The sequence below is a fragment of the Antennarius striatus genome, chromosome 20, assembly GCF_040054535.1.
Source record: "Antennarius striatus isolate MH-2024 chromosome 20, ASM4005453v1, whole genome shotgun sequence".
In the NCBI taxonomy this organism is placed as follows: Eukaryota; Metazoa; Chordata; class Actinopteri; order Lophiiformes; family Antennariidae; genus Antennarius; species Antennarius striatus.
In genome coordinates this window covers 15,610,810-15,638,688 of record NC_090795.1, presented here as the reverse complement: position 1 = coordinate 15,638,688, position 27,879 = coordinate 15,610,810, and the positions used below count along the sequence as shown (strand labels likewise).

The 27,879-nt window shown below is 41.4% G+C and overlaps 1 protein-coding gene across 3 annotated transcripts in view; it reads right to left on the bottom strand.

Moving 5' to 3' along the window:
• The window catches only part of itprid1 (ITPR interacting domain containing 1), a 28,577-nt gene extending 4,734 nt beyond the window's left edge, over positions 1-23,843 (bottom strand). The window contains exons 1-11 of one of the 3 annotated variants that reach the window (XM_068343486.1): positions 23,593-23,843; positions 18,002-18,079; positions 17,699-17,901; positions 15,233-15,398; positions 14,916-15,132; positions 11,497-11,524; positions 9,317-9,731; positions 2,782-2,909; positions 1,684-1,795; positions 987-1,070; positions 597-733 (exon numbers count right to left, since the gene is read on the bottom strand). In XM_068343486.1, the coding sequence (XP_068199587.1) occupies positions 9,601-9,731; positions 11,497-11,524; positions 14,916-15,132; positions 15,233-15,398; positions 17,699-17,897 (741 nt within the window). In that variant the 5' untranslated portion in view covers positions 17,898-17,901; positions 18,002-18,079; positions 23,593-23,843 and the 3' untranslated portion in view covers positions 597-733; positions 987-1,070; positions 1,684-1,795; positions 2,782-2,909; positions 9,317-9,600. Of the gene's footprint in view, positions 1-596; positions 734-986; positions 1,071-1,683; positions 1,796-2,781; positions 2,910-9,316; positions 9,732-11,496; positions 11,525-14,915; positions 15,133-15,232; positions 15,399-17,698; positions 17,902-18,001; positions 18,080-23,592 lie in introns of those variants that run through there. The other 2 variants (XM_068343487.1, XR_011039025.1) reach the window with 2 other exon arrangements.
• Positions 23,844-27,879: the final 4,036 nt, after the last annotated feature.

The following is a 27,879-nucleotide window of genomic DNA, read 5'->3' as shown; positions in this document are numbered from 1 at the left end:
GGATCGCAATTAAATTTAAGAACAAAGGCATTTACGCAACATGTTTTGACTGTTAATAATACTGATATTGATCTTAGCCTTAGCCCAGCCCTAAGCTAGCATGGACTTTGCTGACATCAATCACATTGTAATTGAATAAATGTCTGATAAAGGATTTTATCTTTACGGGTAGTTTTGTGGCTGATTACAAGCTGGAGGTCACCTGTTGTCTCAGTCTCACCACTGCTTAGACACATTTGCTCCTGATTCCTGCTCTTTGAAATTAATGGAAAATTTCCATATATTACTTTTACTGATACGCATTAAACATACTAACATTCAACCTCCAGTCCAGACATAATCAGTGCATAGAATATAATATAGTTATAACAGTATAGTTGCTGTGATGTCTTTCTTTAAGGAAAAAAGGAATTTATCAGTAAAGTACTGAATGTTTTAAGCATTTCAAGAAATTGTAATTGCTTCTTTTATGTCCATACATCAGGCATATTGACACAGACGTCTTTTCACAAAACTGGTTTATTTTTAAAAAAGCAAAAATTACATGCAGCACAATGAAAAAATAAATACTAATAATAAAACATTTTAAAATTTTACAGTGTACAATGTTCAATAAAAATATATTGAATCAAGGCAATTATAAGTGCTGTTGACTTAGGCATTACCCTGTCCATGGCTCCAGAAATGCATGGCGGGGTGTGAGGTGGTAGGTTTCTACAGGCATCATTCAATGCTGTAAACAACAGAATAATGATTTTATGAGCCCAGTTATTTACAGATTTATTTCACAATAATTTATTCAATATAGCCTTCTGAGAAGCCAGATGTACAGCAATGCTGGCTAATGAGTGCTTTTGATGGCTTATAAGATGCTGCAATTATTTTTAACCAGATGAGCTGGTGAGCTACAGGGATCTGTTGCCCAGTAAAGATCATCTGAACAAGCATTGACACTAAGACAAAAATATTTATGTAATAAAACCTACCAGATTCAGTTGGACTCTGAAGCAGTGTGTTTCCACCATCATCATGAGTTGAGGGTCTTAGGGAGTCAACATTCCTGTTTGCGTCTTTTCCAGGTATACGTCGCAAAAATTACAAAATTATACGTTTAAACGTTAAAATTAAATAAAAGCCAATATGTACAGCAAATTGATTCGCAGTATACCACACCATTCCTTATTTCATGTGACTTATTACCATTATACCATTTCTTAAATTCACATGTATTTTCATGACCACAAATGTTGTCATATATTTTTGTTACTTCCACCACTCATAAAAAGATTTTATATAATTTAAAATATGATTTTAAAACAAAAAGAAATTGTGTCTATTCTTCATATATTCTAAAAGGCTGAAAGGTTTTGACTGAGAATGTGTTATTCTGTTTTCCTTGAGGACCTTGTGACCTAAAGACTTTCCCTGCTGACATTGGACAGAAGACAAAGTACACCAACAAGTGTTTATATCACCACAGGGCCAATATAGGAAAGCAAACAACTTCTCCCACCCTGGAAGATAAGGAACCCATGGAGACACGGCGATAAAAGAAAATTCCACATATATATTACAACCTTCTTGACATGTGGTACAATGCCATTGTGTCCCTCATATAAAATCAAATAAGGATAGTTGTATTAAGTTTTATGAATGTGCATTGGCGAATGTACAGTATATTACCATTTTCAAGCTATCATCATAAAGGTAGGCAAGTCCTGTCAGCTGCATTTTCAACACTCCAGCCTCTTGTTTCACTGCTTGCCTCAGCTCTTCTATGTCCCAAAGCTTCTCCCTAAACCCACATGCGCACACACACACACGCACACGCACACGCACACGCACACACACACACACACACACACACACACACACACACACAAACAGAAGCCTATGTCATTTACACAGAAACTGAAAACTTTACCAATTTTGGGTATTTTATTGGCAGAAAGAAATTTTTAAGTTTGTTGTCGTTTTTTGTAAAAAAATGACAAAACAAATAAAAATCATTCATCATCACATTTATCACATTCCATGCAACACGCGACATGACAAACATTCTTACTTTACTTGAAATATAGGAAACCAGGGACAGGGATGATGTTCAGAGAAACAGCTCAAAGGGATTGTGAAACCACAGACAGAGAGTGCAGAAGAAGAAGAGGTTTTCTGTGTTTCTCATTAAAATGGCTAAATGTCTCTATTCCAACTTTGTGTTTTGGCATTGGCCTGTATTTAGATTTACAGTGGTCCCTCATCAATCAATCACTTTCTAAAAATAACCAGCAATTTTCAAAATCTGTTAAGTAATCAGCTTTATATTTTACAATTATTATAGATGTTTTTAAGGTTGTAAAATCCGTCACTATACACTTTATACACTTTTCTCAGAAAGGTATTAACATTTTCGCACATTTCACTCTTGTTTAAACATACACGTTGCAGAACACAATCCATTGTAAAAAAAAAAGAGAAAATTTCTAAAACATCTACATAATTTGAACCACATTATAGCCAGGGACCACTATACAGTACGTGGTTATTTAAATATGAAATAAAATTACTGTACTTGCTTATGTTGGTCCAAAAAATGTATTTAACATGTATGAACATTGATTGGAATGGAGGGGGTGAATTGGTTGATTGGCTTCCTGTGAAAATGGCTGTCTGTGAAAATGCAATTCATTCTAATTAATTCTAATTAAAAGCTGACTAAATGTGGGAGGTCACCAGATTTCAACAGATGTAATAAGCCCATGTGGACGGATGGACAGAACCAACCTGTCCTGGTCAGAGAGAGTGCTATAAACAGCAGTCTGGTCTTCAGAGAGCTGCTCCTCCATTCTGGTGAACACAGAGCTAAAATGCTGCAGACACAAAATCATCTCCTCCAAATAACCCGTAGAGTTCTGTGAAAATGATCAAAGTAAATGCATGTGTAAGATTATTATTATTATTATTATTATTATTATTAGTAACATTGACAGCAACATTGAATACATTGAAAATTGCAATGAAACAATTTTATAACGACCCGTTATATCTTACTTCTTTCACAATTGTAACTAGAGTTCAAATTTACCCTAGGTGTGAGTGTGTGCATGTGTGTTTGTTTGTCTCTGTGTGGATCTGCGGTGCACTGGCGTGACGCCCGGAGTTTCCCCTGCCTCATCCCCTCATTTAGCTGGGATAGGCTCCCCGAGGAAACCATAGGGGACAGGTGCAGTGTGGATTGGGTGGTAGGTGTCAGCGTGGGGCTCGACGACCCAATCCCCAGACAGAGTCTAGCGCTAGGGACTGCTTTTGTCGCCGTACCAGAATAAAGTATAATTGCACATCCACTACAATAGCAGTGGCACTCACATTATCAGGTGTGCACAGGGAGTATATTAGCTCTATGGTGCAAGGTTAGGCAATATGAAGTTCCGTAAACAAACCCTCAAGAGACAACATTTTTTTGACAAAGATGAAAAGAAAGGTGGAGAAACACGAAGAGAATGAGACAAAAGCAAATCACCCGAAAGCTAAAACGAGGAACTATGAAGAAGTGTCTGTAGCACTGGGTTTCACTGTGACTACAGACCAGTGTGTTTACATTGTCTAAAAATGCTGGCAGCGTACAGCATGAAGCCAAATAAATTAAGGCGTCACTAAAGACATTTACACTCCAATCACGCCGATAAGCCACTGGAGTTTTTCAGCGAAAACGTGCCAAATATTGCCAACAACCATTCCCCTTTGTGAATTCTACTTCAGTGAACCAGCAAGCTCTGTTAGCATTATATATGGTAGTGTACCAAACTGCTCAGTGAAAAAAATCCCACACCATAATAGACGAGCTGAAACATTGAGCAGGAGCTGAGAGTTCAATATCATGCTTCAAACTTCACTTTGAACAGCTGTGCCCAAATGACAACATTGTAGCCATTAATCCCGAGTTCCTCATTTTGATAAAGAAAGAATAAATCAGCACAAATTGTTTTGTTCATTTTTGTTTTAAAGGTTAAGGTGTCTTATTTATTGTGCTCCTGAGTTAATGTTGCTGAACTGAATTTTAATTTGTTATTATTTATTGATTTTATTGAATTCTATTTTTCAGTATCAAATGCAATGAGTTGGTCAAAATGTTTAGGGTGAGGGTTGGAACTATGCATCTTTTTTGTTTTCTTCAATGGTGAGGATACAATGTTGTAAAGAGGTGTACTATTAACTATTTTGTAGACAAATTCTTGCATCAAATTTGACGCATTTGATATTACCAGGTTAATAATATTATGTAATACAGTCAAACCTCGGTTTTCAAACGCTTCTGCTCTCAACCAAATTGGTTTTCGACCAGAAAATCCGAGAATTTTACGTCTCTGAACTCGACCAAAATTCGGCTCTTGACCAAACCGAAAGAAGCCGAGCGTACCTGAACGTGACTCACTCGGGAGCCGAGCAAACTGCCCAGGATGCTTCCTCCGTAGCGCATTCGTGTTCAAAGTTTGATAGGATATCTTTTATTAAAATAAAACACAGCGTCTATTTCTACCCTTTTTTATTATGGTAAACAGTATACACTGCAGTTTATGGTGTAAACCGAAAGAAGCCGAGCGTACCTGAACGCGACTCACTTGGGAGCTGAGCGAACTCGAATGTCCAGGATGCTTCCTCCGTAGCACATTCGTGTTCAAAGTCTGATAGGATATGTTTTATTAAAACAAAACACAGTGTCTATTTCTACCCTTTTTTATTTATGGTAAACAGTATACAATGCAGTAAAATAGTAAAAAAAAATAGAAACCTAGAAAAAATTGTTTTTTAGACTTGGAACGGATTAAAAATATTTACATTAATTATAATGGGAAAAATACTTTCGGATTTCGAACAACTCGCCTTTTGAACAGCCTTCTGGAACGGATTATGTTAGAAAACTGAGGGTTGACTGTATTTTATAATAGGAACAGTAATCCCTCGTTACTCACGGCTAATGCATTCCAGGACCACCCGCAAAAAACAGAAATCTGTGAAATAGTGAACAAATATTTATTTTATTATTTACATATAATTTAAATGTTAATGAACCCTCCCAATACTGATATTAAGCCACCTTATATCTGCATTACCTTTTCCCACACTCTAATCAACTGTTTAAAGTGCGTTTGTGTTTTAAACACAAAAGTGTTTGCAGGAGGAACTATGAGTCTCGGAACACAGTGCAAGGACGCTGTCAACCAATAGCATGCGCGTGCAGTCACATATGACTACAGCTCATGGAAGACACTTACTCAATGAGATGTAAGTTGCATCCCATTGAGGACAATATATAACATGAATAGAATTTTAAAAATCTGTGATGTAATAAACAACAAAAAGAATTGGGGTGACAGTGGCTCAGTGGTAGAGTCCAATGCTCCCAAGACTTGCGGTTTGATTCCCGCTCCTGCCCAGCCAGCCAGAGTGTGAGATGCATATACGTATATATGCATGTGTGACTAACACTAGAGTGTGCTCTTAATTTCCGCTAGGGGATCATTACAGTATATTTTTTAAAAATGTAGTAAATCCACGCATCTTGAAGCACAAAAAGGCTAGGGAATAATGTATTTTATTTAGTTTTGAACTATGTTTAATCTATTTCATGTATATCAGTTTGCTGTCATATTCAGTTATCACATTACTGTATCTTCATGATGCTACAGAACATTTAGTTCAACACAAAGATGCATATATAAATATCTGTACAGGCCCTTGACCACAAACACACACACACACACACACACACACACACACACACACACACACACACACACACACACACACACACACACACACACACACACACACACACACACACACACACACACCTATCCTTGTCTTTATTACATCGTCATGCCACAAGAGCAGCCGGTCAGTTGTGGGAACCGGCCTTTCCAGTACACACACACACACACACACACACACACACACACACACACACACACACACACACACACACACACACACACACACACACACACACACACACACACACACACACACAGGGCCTGTAAGCATGTAGATAAGAAGCAGAGGGGCAGGCAGCTCTTTCATGGTGTGACCCAATGGACAACCTAAAAACGGGATGGTGCCTTGCTTAACGGTACCTCGGCAGGGCTCAGGAAGTGAATTGCCACCTCTCCACTGCAAGTTCATACTCTGACAATTATTGGCTCCCATGGGTCTTGACCCGTCCATGCTCTGGTCCTCAGTCCAAGGCCTAGAGGACAGAGCTACTGCCACCCGAAATAATGCTAGAATTCAAAGCATTTATTCTATATTTTCAACAATTTAGTCAAGGTAAATCACCATTTGTTGTTCATCTGCTTCTTATGTACAACATAGTTATTTGGGGTTATATCTATGGATGGTAATGAATTACATTAAAAGAAAGAGAGAAAGCACAAGCAGTAAGGGTAGCACTTCCACAGGCTCCACATGCAAATTAGATACTCATATGTTAATACGATCCTGGCTTTGAATGGACTCCATCTTAATAACCTGGGTAGCATGACAACAAATAATAAAAAGCAAACATAGTTATTATCTGCTCTCAGTGATCCCTTTTATGTTTGGTGAAACGCTGTACCTTCTGATTTCATCTCTTTGAAAAGTGAAAATGATCATATAATATCATTCAACAATATGTCACAAAACTTATAAAATATCAGGTGTTATCCACAATTTCCCATGTTCACTGTTTTATGTGGAAGAGGATTGTATGAAGAGCATTCATTGTATTTAAACATGACAGCTGTACACAATGGACGTCAATACGTCTTTATTGCCTACTGGAGTCAGCAAGGGTTATTTTTTACGTGTTAGGAAGTGGTCCAAAATTATAACTCAAAATATACTTTAGCAATGTTTTATCAAGAGTTTGCTTTTGTATTTTTAGATCATTCTTAATATATCTATCCATCCATCCATCCATCCATTCTTGACTGCTTATCCAGAGCCAAAGACAAAGGCAAAAATGTCAGCGGGGATACCTATATTTCCATCTCACCAAATACCACATTTACCTCTTTCTGAGGGAGGTGGGTGCTGAGGTGTTCCCAGGCCATAGTGTCTCCAGTGCAGCTGCAGCACCGATCCATCTGTCTATCTCATGTTCTGTCCTTCCCTCACTCGTGAACAAGACCGCAAGAGACCGGAACTTGGGACAAAGACTCCCCACCGACCTGGAGAGGGTAGACCACCTTTTTCTGATTGAGAACCATGGCCTCGGATTTGGGGGTGCTGATCCCCATCTTACTCAGATTACACTCAGCTCCAAACCCCCCCAGTGCAAGCTGATGGTCCAGGTTTGATGAGGTCAACATAAAAACATCATCCGCAAAAAGCAAAGAAGAAATCCTTTGGTCCCCAAACCAGACTCCCTTGCAATCTAACATCTCAACATGTCAACCAAGACAACCCCTGCACATCCAGAGACTTGAGGTACTCAGAGCAAATCTCATCCACCCCCAGTGCCCTGCCATGAGTAAGTTGCTAACCACCTCGGGGACTTCAGCTCAGGTGATGGACAAGTCCACCTCTGAGACCTCGACCTCCGCTTCCTCAATGGGCGACATTATCACGTCTCTGTCCTATGAATTTCCTGTTTATTTTCCTGCCACTAACAACTCATATCATTCCAGATCCTGTATCATCTTCAACCAGTTCATTCCCTGCACCTGCTGTCTCTCCACACACCTGCAGCCACTCCCTAATCTGTCTCCACTCCACATATACCCAGCTCTGCCCTCAGTACTCTGCCAGATTGTTTAGTATTCGCCCTGACTCTCAAGCCTTCGTATCCTGCTTGCTTTGATGACCGTGTATGAATACCGTTTGCTCTCTCGACCCAGCCTGTTGTCTGCTCTTCATCTGATATGTCTGTGTGGTTTGTTGGTTGTTTCGTGCCTGACCCTGCTGGATTCTGGACTCTACCTTTAGCCTGTCATTTTTGGATACCTCTGCCTATCGGACTGATTATTTGGTATCTGACCTCTATTAAACCTGTTCTGAGACTCTTGACCTGCCCGTTTGTCTGTCGTGCTTTTGGGTTCCCCGTGCCAGTCGTGCTCAGCCGTGACAGACATGGTAGTGGGATTGAGGAGAGACTCAAAGTATTCCTTCCACTGTGTGACAATATCCTCAGACGAGGTCAGCAGCTCCCCGCATCCACTTGGTGCAGTTTGGTCGTCTGCTGGATTCTGCGCTGACATTCAGCTCATAGACTGAAATAACAGTTAGGCACCTGTCCTCAACCCAAAGGCACAGGGACACAACTTTCTCATTCACTGGGGTAAACTCCAACATATGGCTGAGCTGTGGGGCTACAAGCAAGTCCACACCATCCTGCGGCCTCTCACCAGAAAAGTGGACAGTCCACGTACGGTGGACTGTCCCTCTGCAGGTGGTGAGTCCACCGGAGGTTGCGCCCAAGTTGCCCTATTGGGCATAGCCTGGCCGGGCCTTGTCTGTAAGGGCCACAAGATGCTTGCAAATGACCTACAATCCTGAAACTGACTCCGGGGAGGGGCCCCACTGTCTTATTTTTTATCTATTTCTAGGGATTCTTGAACTGCTCTTACTCTGTCCCGTCATCTAAAACCTGTTTGCTATGGCAGACCCTACCAGGAGTATAAAGCCCTCAACAACGTAGCTCCTACCATAATTAGAGTTTGTAGTTTTATGTGATTATCCAGCTAAATATTACTTAATTACTTCCACTCCAAGCCACAGACAGCCAAGTTTGGAGGCTTGGGTGGTGGTCTTCTGTTTTGTGGTGTGCAATCCTGGGTTTAGGATTTTTTGCCCAACTTTTATGTGTGTCATTATCCCATTACACAATCATGTATTATTATATTTTACATATGTTAATTGAGTACTTTGGTGTTACTTTTGGTGTATTAAACTTTCTGCTTTATGTGCCTTTAATTGTCCCTTGGGGGAAAATAAAGTTTTTTTAACTGAATTGAATTTACCACTTTGTCTCTATATTATCTGCTTTTAGGATTACGACTGTCAACCTAATGATTTGATATAAGGTTTGTTTAAAGCTCAATTATGTCTTTTGCTCCTGTGTCGTATGATGTACCTATGTCTCCTCCATTTACTTCTTAGGCTCCCTGGGTAGTGTTGTCAGTCCTCCAACCTTACTAAATCAAATCCCTGTAATATTTACTAACCCTGTACTGCCACAGACAGACAGACAGACCAACCAGTTGACAGACAGACAGACAGACAGATAAAACTTTAAATAAATACATAAATAAAATAATACTGAAAGTGTAGTATTACTTACAGAACAGGCACAATGATGGTCACTGTGGTCACAAGTACATGCCAGGTTGGCTGTTTGGCTGCTCTCCCAAAGCTTCTCCTGATCTTCATTGACATTCCGGTCCACCTCCTTATCAGTAGCCAGTCTTTCATCTATAGTACCTTCATCCACAGCATGGCTATTTCTGACCACCCCATAGAAACTGTCATGCGACTGCCACACATTAGACCGCAGAAGGATAGATGGATATGAAGAAAAGGCAAGTGTGGGTGTTTGTGACAATTCTGATGAGCTTGTGGATGCAGTTACTCCGTGTTGCCACATATGGGAAGTTTTATGTGAAAACTTCTTGGTGAGATTGTAATGTTGAAGAAGCTGAAGGTCTGCCCAAGACTGCACAGCACGGAAAGGTGTTGAAGTGTCCAACGGGAGAATACTAGAGAGAAGTGTGCATTTTGAGTCAGTCACAAAAGGAATATCCTTTCTGTGAACAATATGAGATGATAGGGATGAAGACATCTGGACAGAAACAGCGCAGCTCGCTGGCTTGTGGTCTGGGTTTGTAGAGGGAGATAGGGATGGGGCTCGAGTCAAGCAAGAGGTCTTATCAGAGGATTCAGTCGGATTAGTGCTTATTGTTGTTGAATATGATACAGGAAAAGACGTAATATTGTCTGTTGAAAAACTAACATCAGTTGGACGTACATTTAACAAAGAATTCTCCAGGGAACTATTTGATGCTTCAAAATTGTTTTCAAGTACAGGGGTGGGATCAGAGACTTCAATAGGTTCAGCCCAATAAACAAGTCTTTCAGTATCAATCTGCTGGAAAAAGGCATCGACATCTCCATATTCACGCTCTGAGCCGTCCACTGATGTGTGAAACACCTTATCTAAGCTCTCAATCTCAATGAGATCTATTAAATTTCTGTCCTCACATTTATTTTCAGTTATGATCTGGGCCCCTTGAACATCATTATGTAAAATTAAAAATGATTCATTTTTTGAAATGTTTGCATTAATTTGACAGAATTTTCTTAACTCTGTGGCTTCAACTGGATGCTCATGGAAACTACACATGGTGGCCTGTGGCTCCTTGTCTATTTGGTTATATACTGCTTCAATAAGTAATCTAGAACTTTCTGACAAAGTGGTAGAGTTATTTTCATGTGAGCTGTAAACATGACCCTCTTTGGTTTGAACAGTGCAACCATGTTTTTCACCTTTAACCTCTCCTTTGGGATTGATCTGAAGGGTGTCTTTCGACAAGAATTTGTCAATATTGTCAATATTATCTTGAACATTAGAGGCTATAAAGGGCTTTGACTTATCAAGAAAATATGCTCCATCATGCTGGGAGATGGACTGCTCAGCTAAGTTTGAAGTCATTTTTACCTTTTTAAGACTATCCAGATCATGTAATCCTGATAAAGAATCAGAAAGAGAATGATTTTGATTTTTCTCTGGACACTGTGGAATGGATTCAAATTTTGGAGGGAATACAACAGATGATAGTCCATTCGTAGTGGTATAGGCAGGTAAATAAGGGGTAGAGGGATGTGTAAGTATTAAGCTTCCACGTGCAGGAAGGGAGTGTCCTTGCAAAACCACCTCAGTCTTTTCTCTCTGTGAGTTACCTGAACTCCCAGCAGATGATTCAGACTGTGTAGAAAACATCACAGTAGAAGAAAAAATTGGATAATCCAAATCAGGAGAGGGAGAAAGACATGAAGCAAGAGGAAGGAAAGTTGAAGATGTGCCATCAGAGTCATGGGAAGTAGAGAGGTGGGGAGATGAACTTGATGACAGATTTTCATCCTTAGTTTCTGTCTTGTGATGAATCAATGACACAGTTTGAATAGGGCATGGTGTAGGGTTGGGGTTAAGGTTAGAAAACATTCTGGGAGATGTTTGAGATAGAAGTTGGAAGCAAGTTACATTCTGTGGGTAGGAAGAGCAAATAGGAAGGTGGTCACATGCCAGTGCGGGCAATGAAGGAGGTGAAGACTGATCATGAGCTGGTGGGCTCTCAATCTTTGAATTTAGAGGGTCTGATTTCTGGATACATAATGTGGCAGGAGGTGGCAAAGGGTCGCAGACTAATAAATATTCCGGTGAACAGGACAAGTGAACAGGAGATTTGACGTCACTAGTACATGACGATGATGAGAAAAAGACTGAAAGAGATCCAGGATTCTTACTGCTCCTCGTTGAAAGGTCTTCCAGAGCCTGCAATCAAAAGGATAAAACAGATTGAAAATACAGATCAATATATAAGAGGTGCTATATTATACTTTTTTAAATTAATGTCATTCAGCTGCCCGACGCCCAGCTACACTGTATTTGAAATATCTTGCCCCAAACTGATTCCTCATTCTCAATATTTTTGATTGAATATTGATGAAATCACTTCCGGTCCAGACGCTTTGTTTGAACGCCCCCCACCCCCCACCCCCAATGTATTTTTGTCCCCTGTCATGCATGAACCTTTGCGTCCACCTTCCTGTCTGACATTACAATTATGATGCAGGATGTAAAGAGATAAAAGCAGGTAGGGTGTAGCTTTTTTAATATATTTAAAGGTATCTGCGCAGTGAGGACTGTGCCCGGTTTTTGTTTGCACCTGTCAGTTGTGTAACTGCTGCGTAATTGAATGTTGTTTATTTGGGCTGTCTGGCTACTTTGAAAAACAAACAAATGTTGTTGTACACACTTCAGTCAGTTTATTCTAATAACTAACCATGCAGTAACATACACCTACATGTTCTCCCTGCCAGTCCTCACATATATTTTGGGAATACGCCATCAAAAAGTTGTGAAAACAAATTTGTTGTGACTGGTTAGCCTGGATTTTGCTCTGATTTAAGTATGTCAGTTAGATAGATAGATAGATAGATAGATAGATAGATAGATAGATAGATAGATAGATAGATAGATAGATAGATAGATAGATAGATAGATAGATAGACTTTAATAATCCCGGAGGAAATTGCACATATCCACTGCTCAGCCAAACACCAGGAAAAAACAAAAACAAAACAGAACATACCACAAGACATACACTACACTAACAGACACATGTAGCATTACCAGTACATATACTAAAAAAATTAAAATTAAAATATAAACAGTATTAAATTAAAATATAAACAGTGTATTAAATTAAATTAAATCCATTTAACCATGTGCTGACCCCCCCCCCCCCGGGAGAGAGTCATTGTACCCCCTGATGCCACGGGGCATGAAGGACGACCTCAGCTTCTCTGTGGAGGTGCTGTGTGACAGCAGTCTGTCGCTGAAGGTGCTCCTCTGCTGGGAGAAGGTGGTGTGCAGGGGGTGGCTGGTGTTGTTCATGATGGCCCAGAATTTAGACATGGTCCTGTTCCCCAGAACTGTCTCCACAGAGTCCAGGCTCAGCCTGACCACTGAGCCCGATCTGCGGATGAGTCTATTAAGACGGTCCATATCTCTTTTCCTGGCCCCACCACCCCAACACACAATGGTGTATGACAGCACAGTGGAGACTACTGACTGATAAAACATGAAAAGGAGCTTAGGACAGATGTTGAAGGAGACCAGCCTCCTCAGGAAGTACATCCAGCTCTGCCCCTTCTTGTACACACAGTCCGAGTTGAGTGACCAGTCCAGTCTGCTGTCTAGCTGCAGTCCCAGGTACTTATAGTTTCCTACCACCTCCATCTCACTGCCCTCGATGATCACTGGTTGTGGAGAAGGAGGTGCCCATCTCCTTCATCTTGGAGACGTTGAGCTGGAGCTGGTTCTGTTGGCACCACTCCACGAAGTCAGCCACTAATGCCCTGTACTCCCCCTCATCACCCTCCCGGATACATGCCACAATCGCAGTGTCATCGGAGTACTTCTGTATGTGGCATGTATTCGAGTTGTGCTTGAAGTCCAATGTGAAGAGGGTGAAGAGAATGGGGGAGAGAACGGTCCCCTGTGGCGCCCCGTGCTGCTGGTCACCATAGAATAAAAACAGTCCCCCATACGGACGTACTGGGGTCTGTCCGTTAGGTAGTCCGTGATCCAGCTCACGAGGTAGGGGTCCACAGCCATGGAGGTCAGTTTGTCCTATAGGAGCCGGGGCTGGATGGTGTTGAAGGCGCGCGAAAGAAAGAAGTCAAAGAAGAGCACCCTGACGGCAAAGCCCCCGGTGTCCAGGTAGGAGAGCACATGGTGGAGGAGGTCCAAGACAGCGTCATCAACCCCAACCTTGGCCTGATTGGCGAACTGGAGAGGGTCCATAGCACCCTGCACCTGTGGACGCATGAGCTCCAGGACCAGTCGCTTTAGGGTCTTCATTACGTGGGAGGTAAGAGCGACCGGTCGATGGTCGTTGAGCTCAGTAAGGCGTCTTTTCTTGGGTACCGGGACAATAGGAGGTCTTCCACAGTGACGGGACCCTCCCCAGCCGCAGACTGAGGTTGGAAAATCGCTGCAGGGGGTCCCCTAGTTCCGAAGCACAGGCTCGGAGGAGTCTTGGGGAGGTCTTATCCGGTCCAGCCGCCTTAACGGGACGGAGCCTCCGCAGCGTTGTCGTCGCCAGGTCTGCAATGATGATGGTCTCGGTCGTGGTGGGAGCAGGAAGTCATGGTGAGGTTGGAAGTCCAGACGTTGAGGTGGGGCAGGGAGAGAGCTTCGCAGCTCTTGGAGTGGGCTCGGGAGAAGTGGCAGGGGCAAGGGGTGGAAGGAGAAGTGGCAGGGGTGGAAGGAGAGGAAGCACAGGAAGAGGGAGCATCAGTGGAGCAGTCTACAGGGAGAGGCCTGGGACGAGGAGCCGGGAGTGGTGGGGGAGCTGAACTGATTGAAAAAGCTGTTTCGTTCATTTGCTCGTTCACTGTTCCCCTCCACAGTACTGCGCCCTTTCCCGTGTCCGGTGATGGTTCTCATCCCATTCCAGATCTCCCACACCAGGTTGCGCCCCAGCTGCTTCTCCAGCTTCCTCCCGTATGCTTCCTTGGCCTTCCTCAGGCAGAGTCTCACTTCCTGCTGGGCCTTCTTCATCCCCTCCTCGTTCTTGCTCCTTAACGCCCACTTCCTTCTAGTGGAGGGAGGGGGATGGCGGTGAAGCTGGTTAGTAGCGTCTGGCACGTCACCAGGTAGTGCTGTTCAGTCCTGCACAACGCTGTCAGTTCGTCCAACATGTTCTGTTGCGAGTTCACGTTCCCCATGATGACAGAGGGGACGGAGGGCTTGACTCGCCTCCGGTTATAGGTTAGTCTAGTCCTTTCAACGCGACCCGCTTGGCATCCGCGATATCTCCATCAGAGCTCGGCGGGGATGAGATCGCGTGTTGCTGGGTCTCCTTTGACCCTCATAGACATCAACTCCTCCCTGGAGTACACTAGCATATTACTATACATTATCTAAATTTATGTTAAAATAATATACACAGAAACATAGAAAAAACCGCAAAATTAAGCATAACAAACTCGCTCAGAGCAGAGGAAACTGCAGCCTGCTCGCGCATGCGCAGAAGAACATGATTAATATGTAGTTTATGGATTTCCTTGTACATATATTCTTTAGCGCAAGGTAAGTCTAAGGACAATGATAAATTCTGACAATAATGTAATTTTTATGATGATGTGAGACTTGCCTTATCTATTGTGACGATCCTTTCCTTGTTGGCTATGATGGGGTACCCTTTGCTCATGGGACAAGGTCTGACTGCTTCTTCTGTGATGGCAAACGTATCCATGTGAGACTGGGAGTTAGGACCTGGATCAGCTTCTTGGTCAGAGGCTCCATTTAGACCACTCAGACAGACCATCTCCTGTAGGCCATCTCCTGTAGGTTTGACTATCTCTTCAAGCCTGGGAAAAGGTGGCAGTGAATCAGATGCAGCACAGCTAGGAGAGATACAAGCAGGAATGGTTGGGTTTGGGATTTTTTTGGTGAATTTGGATAACTGACTTCTTTGTTGCTCCTCTGAACATCATTCCAATATGCTTCCTCCTCTCTGGGGAATTAGGAAGCAGGTCTTTCCCTTGGGGTATATTGACAGGGGAACAGGAAGACCCCATCAAGGAGGTGAATGCCGTAGTTACTTGCTGGAAAACCTCAAGTTGTCTAAAACAACCTAAGGGGACACGGGAGAGAAGGCAAAATCCATTCATATTTTATAGCTCTGTAGCGCTATACAGATAAAGATTGATTGATTTATTGATTTTGTGATGAACTTGAATTTTTGCTACTGATTATCATTGATCATATTGAAACGGCAGTACTGACCCAACCAAATTCACAAGCAACCACAACTCTGCTGCTAGACAACATACTTAACCTCAAGTCCCACATCAAATTGAAATGCATACAAGTTTATTTCTGACACATTTTATCTAAAAATTATTGGTTTTTCACCTAGATAACACTAAAATGTTACCTTGCTGAGAAATGGGTGGCCATAGATTTGCTTGATTGTTATATACATATTTGTAATATAGTGGAAATGTATTAACTGCTGTGCAACTACATGACCTTCAGAGTGAGTTCATGGTGAAACTTTCACTTTTCACTTTCACTTTTACTCTATTATTATCTATTATTATTATTATCTATTACTTTACTATTTAAACCTGAACATGAGGAACTTCAGCACAGACGCTGACCAAAACAGGGGCTGTTAAGAAGAGGAATGTAATTAGAAATGTAATTAATAACATATGCATGCATTCCAACTACTAACTAGAGTGTTTTTTCTTAATTTCCAAATCAGTACATAAAATTATATATATATATATATATATATATATATATATATATATATATATATATATATATATATTGTTGGGTGGTATCTGTGTGTCATCCTCAAGCTCGGGTCCGAGGGTTCTGGGTTCTGTGCAGTATCTTAGCTGTTCCTAGGACTGGGCTCTTCTGGACTGAGGCTTCAGATGTTGTTCCAGGAATCTGCTGGAGCCACTCTTCCAGTTTGGGGGTCACTGCCCCAAGTGCTCCTACTACCACGGGGACCACATTAACCTTGACCTTCCACATCTGTTCCAGCTGTTCTTTCAACCCTTGATATTTCTCAATCTTTTCATGTTCCTTCTTCCTAATGTTGGCGTCAGCTGGAATCGCCACATCTATCACCACTGCTCTCTTCTGCTATTTGTCCATCACCACTATGTCCGGTTTGTTAGCCAGCAGCTGTTTGTCGGTCTGGAAGCTGAAGTCCCACATGATCTTACCCTTGTCGTTCTCAACCACCTTCGGTGGTATGTCCCATTGGGATTTGGGTACTTCTAGTCCATACTGGGTACAGATGTTCCTGTACACTATCACAGCTACTTGGTTGTGCCTTTCCATTTATGCTGAGCTGGTGAGCATCTTACACCCTGCTACCACATGCTGGACTGACTCTGGGGCTTCTTTACATAGCCTGCACCTTGGGTCAGATCTACTGTGGTAGATATTGGCCTCTATTGCCCTTGTACTTAGGGCCTGTTCTTGTGCTGCCATGATCAGTGCCTCTGTGCTGTCTGTCAGTCCAGCTTTATTCAGCCATTGGTAGGTCTTCTTGATATCAGCCACTTCCTCTATCTGGCGGTGGTAGATGCCGTGTAGGGGCTTGTCCCTCCATGTTATCTCTTCCTCCTCTTCCTCCTCAGGTTTCTGCTGTCTAAGGCATTCACTGAGCAGTTCATCTGTTGGGGCCATCTTCCTGATGTACTCTTGGATTTTTGATGTCTCGTCCTGGACAGTGGCCCTGATGCTCACTAGTCCTCGGCCTCCCTCTTTCCGCTTAGTGTACAGCCTCAGGATGATGGACTTGGGGTGAAACCTTCCATGCATGGTGAGGAGCTTTCTTGTCTCGATGTCTGTGGCTTCTATCTCTTCCTTTGGCCAGCTTATGATCCCAGCGGGGTATCTGATGACAGGCAGTACATACATGTTGATGGCTTGGACCTTGTTCTTGCCATTCAGCTGACTTCTCAGGACTTGCCTTACTCTCTGGAGATGTTTAGCTGTGGATGACTTCCTAGCGTCATCCAGCGATATATATATATATATATATATATATATATATATATATATATATATATATATATATATATATATATATATGTATATATATATAATTACAGGTAATTGGTATTGAACTTTTGTTTTCTTCATCACATTACAATTTAATGGCCTTGGACATATATACTCCTTAGGTGTGCCTGAAATGACATTGTCTCTCAGCCGGTTTGGATGAGACTGGAAATGAGAGTCATGCAGCTGATCTGACAACAAGTCAAAAATGTATGAACAAGTTTGTGTTGTAAAACAGAGTTGAAAACTTTCATCGTTCGAGCTAGCACTGAGAAAAACCTTTTGGGTTTTCGGGTTTGTTTGTTGTATATAATATATTGCAGTGCTAAATATTAGACTTACTGCTGACTTGTGGATTCTCAAGGTCAAAGCAATTCTTCTGGGATTCCAAGAACACTTGGAGGTCTATTCCCCTTGCCTGAGATGGGTGGTTGATGAATCGAACTGGGATGCGTCCAGAGAGTTCATGTTCATCAGTGCCAAACCCCAGGTCCAGGAGAAGCTCCTCTGGGTCATCATTCCACAGGTTGAGTATGTCCATTACTCTAACAGCACCAAAAGTCCATAGAACAGAATGTGAGTCACCACACTTTATTAAGAACTTGTTTCATGTGGAGTATGATGGTATGGAAGACAGCATCTAACCCGAGTGATGCAGAGTGATCCGAAGTGGCTGAGCTGAAGTTGTTCTGCCTGTTCAGTACTGTACTTGACTTGCTGCACCTGAATTTGCATAGAGGGTTCATATGATTATTCCAAAGTTTTACCATGAATTCCATTATTGAATTGACCAATGTCTATATTTTTTTACAGTGCCTAGATTCACCCAGTACAGACATCGTATTGTAAAAAATTCCAGGTACACTCCAAACCCAAATCATATAAGATTCTTGACATAATTATTATTATGTCAAGAAGAGGAACGTAATTAGTGGCGTGGTGGGTAGCACTGTCACCGCACAGCAAGGCAGTTCCAGATTCGAGTCCCGCTCTGCATGGAGTTTGCATCTTCTGAGGGTGTGAGGCGGAACCACATGCAGAAAGACACGCACACACAAACTCACATCCACGGTCAATTTGGGACCGTCCAATTAACCTGAAGCGCATGTTTTTGGAGGTGGGAGGAAGCCGGAGAACCCAGAGAGAACCCACGCAGACACAGGGAAAACATGCAAACTCTGAACAGACTGGGACTCGAACCCGGAACCACCTGGCTGTGCAGCGACAGTGCGACCCACTGCGCCACTGTGCCGCCCCCCCAAAAAATCCCATACATATATAGTGTGTATAGGCCTTGTAACACACTCACACACAAGGGTCCCTGTGGGCGTGCAGGAAAGGGGGTGGGTGAGTGAGTGGTGAGCAGCTCCTTTGTGGTGCGCCCTAATGAGCAACTTATAAAGGGGACGGCGCCTTGCTCAAGGGCACCTCGCTCAAGGGCACTTCATACAGTTCAACAAGCTGCTTAATGGCTAAGAACTCTGATCATTAGATACATATGCTTTTTGAACTATCACACACTGTAGTTTTTACCAAACATATGACTAATCATTTCACTTGCATTTATGTTTAAGTTGTAGTTTGAAATTCCAGAATATAAATTAACACATTTCTCATGATGTTTCTTATTTCTCATTAATAGAAGTGCAGTGCATTGCACTGTTTTGTAAACTGTTTTACTAATTTTGTGAAGAATTGACACAAATCTGCACTAATTTTATTTCAAATAGAAATTAATTTGCTTGAACTGTGTATAAGTTTACACTTCATTTGTAAGTTGCTGTTGAAGATGTTTAAAATGATATTCATGGATGTATTCAACCATGGGGAAAAAGTATGTGCCACTTTCACTGTTTTATTGTAGCTTTGTGAAGACATTTGCCATTTGTTTTGACTATTCACATTCTTCTCATGATGAGATGGAATTCGGTCATGACATTTATGGATATATTGAGCCAATGATAAAAAAAAAGAGGACAGGGTACATTGCAATACAGCTTTTAATTTGTGGTCACTACTTGGTTTGAAGTTTGAATGTACGCACTATGTCTCAAGTAAAAAGTTACTATACACGTCATGCCGTATTTGAGTTTTAGGCACTGTTATACAATGTGGATATTGGTTGATTGTTACAGGCAGATTCAAGCCATTCATGTTTTTGTTCTGGAATCCCCTTCAATTTAATATTTTTGTAAGTCTAAAGTATTTTTTTAACCAATTGAATTAATGTTCTTGTTCTCATGCAACATGAAGTACTGTATTTAGCGTTATTATTAACAGAACTGGTACCTTGTGCTTATATTTTTCATCACATGTAACTTAAGTATATGAGTGCAAAGTACTACTTTTTAAGATCTGATCATCAATACATTCATTGTGCATGTATCTGAATTATATAAGTACAAAAACAGAACTTTTAAAGTTCATAATATTGATTTATAGTACGTTACTGAAATATTTAAATACTTTTTCAAGTTCAGAAAATTGATACATAGTACATGTAACAGATACATATGTATAAGTTAAAAACTAAAATATTTTAAGTTTAGATTTTTGATATAGTACATGTAACTGAATATTTGTAATAACTTGAAAATGAGTTTAATAACTTAAAAGCAAATGATTCACTTAAAATTTTTGAGTTCCACTTACTCAATGAGGTATACAGTGTATCTTCTGTCCTACGTTTGGATTCTAGGAACCACAAGTAAGCCTGCATGTTGGGAGTGTGGTGCTCTAGCCGGATTATACAGAACTAAGTTCCTTTAGATAGGTCGGCGCCTGGCCAAGAAGGGCTTTGTAAGTGAGGAGGAGTATTTTAAAATCAATCCCAGCATTCAGGGAGTCAGTGCAGAGAAGCTACCACACAGAAGAAATATGGTAAATCTGGTATTGGTCCTGGTCAGAACACGGTTAGTAGCATTCTGGATTAGTTGAAATGTCTTCAGTGACTTTTTGGGGCAGCCTGTTAAAAGTGAGTTCCAATAGTCTAGTCTGGATTTGATGAAAGGTGACATTCAACTGCGAGATAACTGATTGCATTTCTCCAGTTTTGACTAGTATTATCATATTCAGAGAATAACAAGCCTTGCAGTTCTATATTGTTCCCAACCTATTATCAGAAAAACTGAGCCTGTATTTGTATTTCAATATATTTCTTTCTTTCTGCAAATGGGTGAAGTGGACAAAAAAGACAAAGTGTATGCACATAGTGAATAACATGCAATACTCACATCCTGCTCCTTGTGTTGTTTAACAGAACCCAATCTAACCTGTTGTCCTTGATCTTTAATACTTATACTTTCCCTTGTTAGTTCATTCATGTTTTCTGCATAGCTGTCAAACATTTTAATAGCTTTCACTCTGCTCCTTTTGCCTTCTATGCAAACTGTGTTACTAGCAAATGGGGGAGGTGGATCTTATTTGCCTAGTAAATGTGAACAAGTCTTTGTGTCTAACTATCTGCACAGACCTGTTATCACAGTCTAATCCAATGAAAAGACATACAGTAACATACAATAATCAGATGACCTTTATATATCCTTGATATCCCCTAGCAGCTAGGGGATCCCATACTTATTTCCCTCAATGACATGCAAATTAATTTTTGTTTTTCATTTCATGTAATTTTCTCAATATTTTTTTAATATTGTTTTTATAAGTGTTAAAATAAAGAATTAATTAAAGAAACACTTAAAAGCACGTTAAACAACCTATTAGAGTGTGGGAAAAGGCAATACAGACAGAAGGAGGTCTGATATCAGTATGGGGAGGGTTCATGAAAAGTTGGTGTCAATCATCTGACCTGAGTCCAATTGAGCATGCATTTTACTTGCGGAAGAGAAAACTGAAGGGAAAATGCCCCAAAAACAAGCAGGAACTGATAACAGTTGCAGTGGAGGCCTGGCAGAACGAAACCCAACGTCTGGTGATGTGTCTGCACTCCAGACTTCAGCCTGTTATTGACTGCAAAGGATTTGCAACCAAATATTTAACAAGTTAAAGTTTGATTTATGATTGTTTAGTTTGTCCAATTACTTTTGGTCCCTTAAAAAGCATATACAGTATTGTTTGTGTCACTTCAAATCCATTGTGCTGGTGTGCTGTGTGTGTGTGTGTGTGTGTGTGTGTGTGTGTGTGTGTGTGTGTGTGTGTGTGTGTGTGTGTGTGTGTGTGTGTGTGTGTGTGGTGTGTGTATACACACACCACACACACACATGCCTATAGGCATGCAAGTGATGGGGAAGCAGAGTGGCAGGCAGCGACTTGTAGGTGTGCCCCAAAGAACAGCTTGTAGGGGGTGCCTTCCTTGTAGGGGTGCCTTTGAGCAGGGCACCTTGGCAGTGCTCGGGAGGTGAACTCAGACCTCACTCTGCCAGTTCACACTCTTAGTGGACTGAGCTACTGCTGCCCCTGAATCATGAATCATGAATCTGAATCATTACTCACTCACTCACTCACTCACTCACTCACTCACTCACTCACTCACTCACTCACTTTCTACTGCTTGTTCCGCTTATTGAAGTTCACGGGGATTGCTGGAGCCTATCCCAGCCTACATGCGGGCGAGAGGCGGGGGACACTCCAAGTATGATGCCAGTGCACTGTGGAGCCCAATCATAACAGGAACAATTATAGATTATTTATCCGATCTGCCCAGTCTGCCTGAGCTCATCAGGTCTTCTCAAAATTATGGTGCTTCTGTTACTGTAAGGAGGTTATAATCACATCTCTTCACTAGGACTCTAAACATCGTCTCCCCGCTGTCTTCTGTTCCTGTCCAAGCTCTAACCTTTCTCACAATATAAACCAAAACCAGAACAGATTTTCTTCAAATGAATGTTATTTTATTTTGTTATTTAACTTGAAAGAAACGCACAAAAGGAGGCTTTGGAAGAACTAATGCAGACATGGAGAGAATATGCAAGAACCACCTCCTCTACTGTTTGACAGTTTCTCAGAGGTGTTGTATAGGCTGTCTTCTTTTCCAAATTTATAATCAATACAAACATGAAAGTCTGCAGGAATGCCAGATTTAATATAAATAAAATCGGCAACCACTACGGTGCCCTGGAATGGAGGTGGTCAGTCTGGAATACATGTTGTGTCAACCTAGTAAAAGAAAAAAAGACACAAAAGCGTTCAGATGCGTCTGCATCCTCAACTGCAGGTATAGTAGCTGACAGATTGAGTTATCATAAGGTATAAAATGTGGCTATGACACTATTTAATGTGATTTAAAATAAATCATTCAGATCTGAAATTTTGTCTAATAGATTGTCTACATTAAAATCACCTAAACTAAAAATTCTGCTAAAGTGGGTTTGGATAAGGAAGAGTAGTTCTGCTGTGAGACCTAACTGCTGTAGTGTGCCAAATGGTGATAATTATCTGAACCATAGCATAATTCATTTGCTGATGACATGACGAGTTTTCTCCGATTAAACCATTTCAACCACTACCCTTTCTTACTCTGTTTTTTTCACAATGGTGAATGAAGTCATGGTGCTGTCTGCCAAATCGCAGGGACAAGATCTACTGACAATGTGGTGAACAGCTTGCTATATTCCATATCAACAACCCACATGTAAGATTATGTTAGCAGAACGTAGCAGAATGTTAATGTTATCGTGTGACAGATGGTAGCTAATTTCACGTGAGCATATGAGCAAATTCAGGCAAACACACACACAACATGTATAATTGTTCTCAGTGATCATCATATACACCCTCCTGATCTGGCAGACCAATGGACAAGTCAAAAACCCAAGGGCGTTAGAAATGACAAGTAGGATTAAAAGAGGATTTGAGGTTGGGCATAAAACTTCTCCAGCCTCAATTTGTTAATCCCTAATACGATGTTAAATATCAGGAGATGTTCAGCAGACTTTCAACAATAACTGATTTAGAATTTAGAATGTATTACTCACAACTAAAGTGACATCTGTTTCAAGTCATTTTTATCACTCAGTGTGAAATAATGAATTCCACACTGAGTAATGTCTGAACTCCTTATTCAGAATGCATCTCAGCTCTGGTCAAAGAAAATGCAAATCATGTTCTCAATTGTAATATAAGTGGTACCTAATTGTATAACAAAAATATTTTGTGTATGGTATTATTATTATAAATGATGATGATGATGATGATGATGATGATGATGATGATGATAGGTAATTAGATTCAGTTCTCCCTCACTCTGCTCTGATGTAAAACAAACAGAGAGGTGTTCTTACCAGGCAGAACTCTTGGATGGTCCTCACCAAGTGGTTCCAATATATAGATCCTGCAGCAAGAAATGTCAAGTTATTTAGAGGCCAGGAAACACGACGTGGAACAATAAATGACAGAAACAGAAGAAAATATGAAACAGGATTGGCAGAAGGCAAAGTACTGAACTATCTCCACTCTCTGATGGTCAAACATCAGAACATCCTGTCCTAATCTTGTGTTGAGACTTCACAAGCTATATTAGGAAAGTATTTCTGTCTCTCTGGCTCTGGCTCTCCTCATTCTCTCCTTTTCTTTTTCTTCCAGAGGGTGTTTGGGCTTTGGCAGGCACCTCTACCTCTCTGTTATTATAGAACTCCATTTTATGCTGAAGTAGTGTCAACAGTACAGGCAGCTTTCTCTCACTCTACTGCCATACAGTATTGGTGCATTCCTCTTTGAGGTGGGCGTCCGAAGAGAGGGACTTCTGATGTAATATTTTGACGGCTTCATGGACAAAGCTGTTATGTCACCTCATGAAGGAGGCACATATGGTCCACCATGTTCTCCCTGATAAGTGATATGGTGTTGGTTGACCTAGAGACATCTTCAGTGATGAAGACCTGGTGCTCATCCTTCCACGAAGTGTTAATATTTTCAGCAAAGTAATGGCAACATTACCGTGAGCATCTGTGTGGCTTCATGAGAGTTGAAATTTTGATCCAAATGTTACACAACAAAAATGACAAGCCTTCAGGTTGTCAACATATCGAATGATGTGTTCTTCTGAGGGAGGTAAAAAACATCCAAGGTATACATATTTAAACATAAATTGTACAATATATGTAACTTGAAGAGTTACACATATGTTCAAATCTAAAGCTGCAAATACATTATGCAAGGATGCAAAGGTGCATATGATGTATGTCAGGAATTCGGAGGAACACATACGTAAGTATGCAAAGGTGCATAAATATACAGTAAGTAATGAGGCAGAGGAACACATCTGTGTATGAATACAGTGGTACAAATTAATGCAGTGATATGAAGGCATATTTACAGTACATGAGAATGCAGAGGTACATGTATAACAATGTTGATGTATATGTACATAAGATTGCAGAGTTATACGTAACAATGCAGAGGTTTGTGTGTGTAAGGATGCAGTGGGTGTGAGTGTGGGAACTGGCTATTGAAATATTTATAGCTATGTAATGACAATGTATGGTGGAGACATAATACTGCATTTCAACCTTGGGTCAAGAAGCAAGGTGTTCCAGCAGATGTCTTGCCCTGAATACATGGATAAAATCGAAATAGCACCCAAGAGGTAAAGGGCATTGGCAGTTTCAGATCAGATCTGATTGGATGAATTTGAATAGCACAGGTTTCAATCTTCTTGGTGCCAACCTTCATCGTGTTCTTGGAATGTTATAAAAATCTAAAATTGCGGAGCTAGAATACAGTAAGTGTCACCATGTTGGCTATAAAGCATGTACAGTATGGTTTTATAAGTGTGTCCCAGATACCTGGCCAATATCTTTGACAGCTGGTGTTGTGGTTTTTGTTGCAGAGATCCAGAGTGGTGCTTGGTGATGTGAGCACTAACAGAGGTCTCTGAGTTTAGAATTAGATGTGGGTGTGTGTTTGGGGTGGGGGTGGGGGGGGGTAACTGAAACTGGAGAAAAAACACAACAACTATCATCTCCTTATCCTCTGGGCTAGCACACTGGATAGAGAGGACATTGAGGACGCTCAGCACCTCAGCCACATACAAGCAAAATGTGGTCCAACAGCTCTTCTTTTCCTTTCGGCTTTTCCCTTCAGGGGTCGCCACAGCGAATCAATTTCCTCCATCTAGCCCTGTCCTTTGAATCCTCTTCACTCACACCAACTATCTTCATGTCTTCCCTCATTACATCCATAAACCTCCTCTTTGGTCTTCCTCTAGGTCTCCTGCCTGGCGGTTCAAAACTCAGCATCCTTCTACCAATATATTCACTATCTCTCCTCTGGACATGTCCAAACCATCTCAGTCTGGCCTCTCTGACTTTATCTCCAAAACCTCTAACATGTGCTGTCCCTCTGATGTACTCATTCCTGATCCTATCCTTCCTGGTCACTCCCAGAGAGAACCTCAGCATCTTCATCTCTGCTACCTCCAGCTCTTTCTCCTGTCTTTTCTTCAGTGACACTGTCTCTAGACCAAACAACATCGCTGGTCTCACCACAGTTTTGTACACCTTTCCTTTCATTTTAGCTGATACTCTTCTATCACACATCACACCTGACACTTTCCTCCATCCGTACCATCCTGCCTGTACACGCTTCTTCACCTCTTTTCCGCACTCTCCATTGCTCTGGACTGTTGACCCTAAGTACTTAAAATCCTCCACCTTCTTGATCTCTTCTCCCTGTAACCTCACTCTTCCACTTGGGTCCCTCTCATTCACACACATGTACTCTGTCTTACTGCGGCTAACCTTCATTCCTCTCCTTTCCAGGACAAACCTCCACCTCTCTAGCTTCTCCTCCACCTGTTCCCTGCTCTCACCGCAGATCACAATGTCATCTGCAAACATCATAGTCCATGGTGATTCCTGTCTAACCTCGTCTGTCAGCCTGTCCATCACCATAGCGAACAAGAAGGGGCTCAGAGCTGATCCCTGATGCAGTCCCACCTCCACCTTGAACTCCTCTGTCACACCTACAGCACACCTCACCACTGTCCTACAGTCCTCATACATGTCCTGCACTGCTCTAACATACTTCTCTGCCACTCCAGACTTCCTCATACAATACCACAGTTCCTCTCTGGGCACCCTGTCATAAGCTTTCTCTAGATCTACAAAAACACAATGCAGCTCCCTCTGGCCTTCTCTGTCCTTCTCTGTACTTCTCTATCAAATGTGGTCCAACAGCTAATTAACATAATCTGCCCTTAACAAAAACAGTCTGATTACTTTGTGGGATTTTATATAAAATTATTATTATCTTAAAAATTTAACTCAGTGGACAAAGATAGTCTGTCTGACATGATGATAGGAGGGAGGAGTTGGCAGAGAGTTTTCTCAACCACAATTTGCATTCAGTTTGACTGGGCTGACGTAACAGCTTGGCAAGGCAAGATAAAGTTAGATAAAGCTCTCTGCTTTGCACAGATGCAGTCATCAGGGTGACGCTTGTTATTAAACATGACATTTGATTTCACTTAATTTTAGACTACCGCGAATTGTTATGGAAAGGCTACATGAAAATATGACACTCCTCAACTAATCATTAATCATAGCAAGTCATATGATACACATAGCTACTGAACATGCTGTCTTTTGTAAGAATCCCTTTTGTAAGGTATTACATTTCTAGTCCACATTTAAGCTCTCACTAAAGACTAAAAAGTGCTCATACAGATATTGTACTCACCACCATGTGCCACTGAATCACTCAAGAAAAGAGACAACATCAAGTCAGTGGAGAAGCAGGCAGTCAAGACCCAACAAACAGAAGGTTTCTATTGGTCATCCAAGGAGGTTCCTCCAGTCGCTTATGATTTGCATCTTCTCTGCAAACTCAGGTCACATGTAGACTGGGGGGAGTGCAAGGAAGTAAACACACACACACACACACACACACACACACACACACACACACACACACACACACACACACACACACACACACACACACACACACACACACACACACACACACACACACACACACAAATAAAGATGCTTATACTACTGGAAAAAAGTTTTAAAAATTCTATCAAATGTGGCCATACTAGTCCATTTAAAATGACGTGAGGACTTGTAAGTCAATCCTCTTCCCAGCTGAGGTTACAGTGCATACCAACAAATACAAATACAGTTTAAGGGTCTATGGGTACAGGGTGTAATCTGTGCAGATTATAAAGCCCTTAGAGGCAATTGTCATTTGTAAATTTGGGACATGTAAATACAATTTGAGGGTGGCATGGCAGTACAATGGGTATTGCTGTTTCCTCATAGCAAGAAAGTTGCGGACTTGATTCCGTGAAGAGTTTTGTATATTCTCCCCATATCTTACAGAATTTTGGATCAAATCTCCTAACTCTAACCATAAAGACAGTGACTCCATCTGGCCTATCTGCCACTCTCTCTGTCTCTATCTATCTCTTTCTCTTACCCTGTACATATCTCTGTATCTCTTTTCCAGCCAAACGGTCAAGACAGATGACCGCCCTTCAGAGTCTGGGTCCTGCCTGGAGTTTTCTTCCTCAATGAGGGAGTTTTTCACCACTGCCGTAGCTTATGCTCGCTTTGGATGGGTCT